The sequence below is a fragment of the Teleopsis dalmanni genome, chromosome 1 (genome assembly GCF_002237135.1).
Source record: "Teleopsis dalmanni isolate 2A chromosome 1, ASM223713v2, whole genome shotgun sequence".
Classification (NCBI taxonomy): domain Eukaryota; kingdom Metazoa; phylum Arthropoda; class Insecta; order Diptera; family Diopsidae; genus Teleopsis; species Teleopsis dalmanni.
The window spans coordinates 228,595,235-228,598,072 of NC_051846.1; the positions used below are offsets into that span (position 1 = coordinate 228,595,235).

General features: G+C 19.3%; 1 protein-coding gene across 1 annotated transcript in view; it reads right to left on the reverse strand.

Moving 5' to 3' along the window:
* LOC119667605 overlaps nt 1–2,838 on the reverse strand; it is a 17,786-nt gene extending 14,948 nt beyond the window's left edge. The window contains exon 1 of the mRNA XM_038076907.1: nt 2,817–2,838. Within this exon, the coding sequence (XP_037932835.1) occupies nt 2,817–2,838 (22 nt within the window). The remainder of the gene's footprint in view (nt 1–2,816) is intronic.

Sequence of the window (2,838 nt, forward strand, 5' to 3'; positions counted from 1 at the left end):
GGGAGGTATGCAGATCTGAGGTCAATTATTGCTTAGTCTGAACAATAATCCAGTCAAGGCGTGGAGAGGGGTTATAAAATTATAATAATATTAGAAATCAAATTTATGTCATGTTTGTATACTTGCTTATTTGTTAAATTAAATAAAAAGGCATTTATTGTTTTAAAATGATTGAATATCCATGTCTTCAATAAAAGTAATTTTCCAAATTATTATTTAATAATTTAAAAAAACAATAAAATCAAATTTTGCATTATGATTATCTACAATATAAACACATTTCAACAGAGAGCAAATATAAAAAAAATATATATCCTTTAAAAAAGCAAATTTATAAAATACATAAGTATTATTTTAAAAATATTTCAAAATGTTTTACAAAGTATGAATTTTATTATATCATTGCTTCGAGTAAAGAAAGTGCAATAAAGTGATGTTTTTATAATGTGACACATTACTGACACGCATCCAAAGACTCCTGCGAGCATTCCAAGATAAATCGTGATGCTGCGTAAAAAGTTAAGCACATAAAATAATTTTAAACGAAATATAAAAAAGGGAAAGAAAATTATGGATAAAAATGGATATTTGGAGTGTCAAAATGTTTTTGGCACCAGATAAAAACTGCATAAAAGCCCGTCAGCAATGTATGTCTTTCCTCGAATCAATCATTTATGAGAAGAAAAAAGCTTGAATATTTTAAATGAATTTTAAATATTCTTGAAAAATTATTAAAAAAAAATATTAATATATGCCTTTTTGGTATATTATAAATACAACAAAAAAATATTAAATTAATCAATAAAATATTCAATAAAAAAATATACACTAAAAATTGATATAATCGATAAAGTAATAAAAATCATTTTGGATATAAAAAAAAGGTTTATAAAAAAATTTTTTTAAATATATGTACTTTTTATTATATTATAAGAATAATATAAAAAATGTTATAATAAACAATAATATAAATACACTATAAATTTAAGTAATAAAAAAAATATTAAATTATTTTATAGTAAATAAACAATTTGAATATAGCAGATATAAGAGTAATAAATAGTAAAAAAAATAAAAAACATTTTATAAATAATGAACCTACATATTTTTAAAAATACTAAAAAAAAAAATTAAAATATTTTTTCCAAATATTATTATTAAATATGAATTGTTTTATATATTTGCTTTTTTTGTTAGACTTAAGATTGTTTTTTTTTTTGTTTAAATAAATTTTAAATAATTAAAAAAAAAAAAATAGAACACATATTTTAATATTTAATTTTATTTAATTTTATATACAGTTTTATATAGATTTTTCGGTAGATATTTTTATATTTCGGTTTTGTCGACCATCTTAAAATTTTGTTATTACTGAAGACGAATGCAAATAGTTAGTTTTTATATATATTATATATTATATATATATATATAAATACATATTATATTGTAGATATTTATAAAAATATTTTATACTTTCATTTGTGACCAAATATATATCTTAAAGATAGTTGCATTTTAAATATAAAAAAAAAACTTAATAAATACTGTTAGTTAATAGACTTCTTCTAAACTTCTTAGATTAACAAGATTAAACTCTATATAAATATTATATAATAATTTAACATCAAGCTAATTGGTAATTTAAATAGAAATAAAAAAAACTATAATTTATTATTTCTATTTAAATGACCAATTAGCCCGCTAATAAATTGTTAGATAATATTTATAATAACAGTTTAATCTTGTTAATCTAAGAAGTTTAGAAGAAATCTATTAACAATATTTATTAGGTATTTTATTTAAATTTAAAAGGAACTATCTTTAAGATACAATTTATTAAAAATTATAAAAATTAAATATGAAATAAATTAAGTTACAAAAATAATTTTATAAACCAAATATTTTAAAAATTATAGAACATAAAAAAAATTAAATAAAATTCAAATTTAAGCCTAAATGTAAGTAAATACTTTATTTTATATTCAATTTTTATTTTATATTTAATTTTTAACGCCAGTTTTGACGAAAGTAACTATTTTCTTATTAGAAACAATTGTTTTAATAAAGAGCCGATTATATTTTATTCTAATATATAACATAGCAAGTGAAATTATTAATACAAATTTACAACAGATTAAAAAAACTCCAAGTCAAACATACAAATCAATTACGGCTTAAGGTCAGTTGGCTAATCAACACTGACTTTAAGCTTTAAATTTAGCAGGGCACAATTTCAACCTTTTTTTATAATTATAATATAAAAAATATTTTCAAAACGTCCATTAATAATGGATATTTTGCAATACTCGAAATAGCTATATAGTTAGTCGAAAATTCAATTAATTAGAAATGATAAAATTTTGTTGTTGCAATTCACTACTATTCGAAAATCCTCATTAAAATTTATTTAAATTTATTTTTATATTTTAAGCATAATATATTTTTATAAAAAAAATGAAACGACTTAAAAGTCGACAAAACTTCGAAAATGTTGCAAAGCTTAAAAAATAATATGAAACTATTTAATAATAATAAAAAATAAAAAAAATTAAGGCTCTGATCTGGTATCACAATGAACCTTAATGGTCTACGCGTGGCTTCTTTGGCCTGCCAGCATAAGCTAATACCTAATTTAAAAATAAAAAATATTTTACAAAAGCCTTAAAAGGAGTAAACATCAGTATATTTTACTACTCAATAAAAAACCTATTTTTATATAAAAAAAGGTTACCTCACTTAATTACTTAAACAGTAACTAAAATAAAAATTAAGTAAAAAAAGTTCTTCATGAAATTTCACTTATTTACATATATTACGTGTGTTTTTGAAGCCAGACAT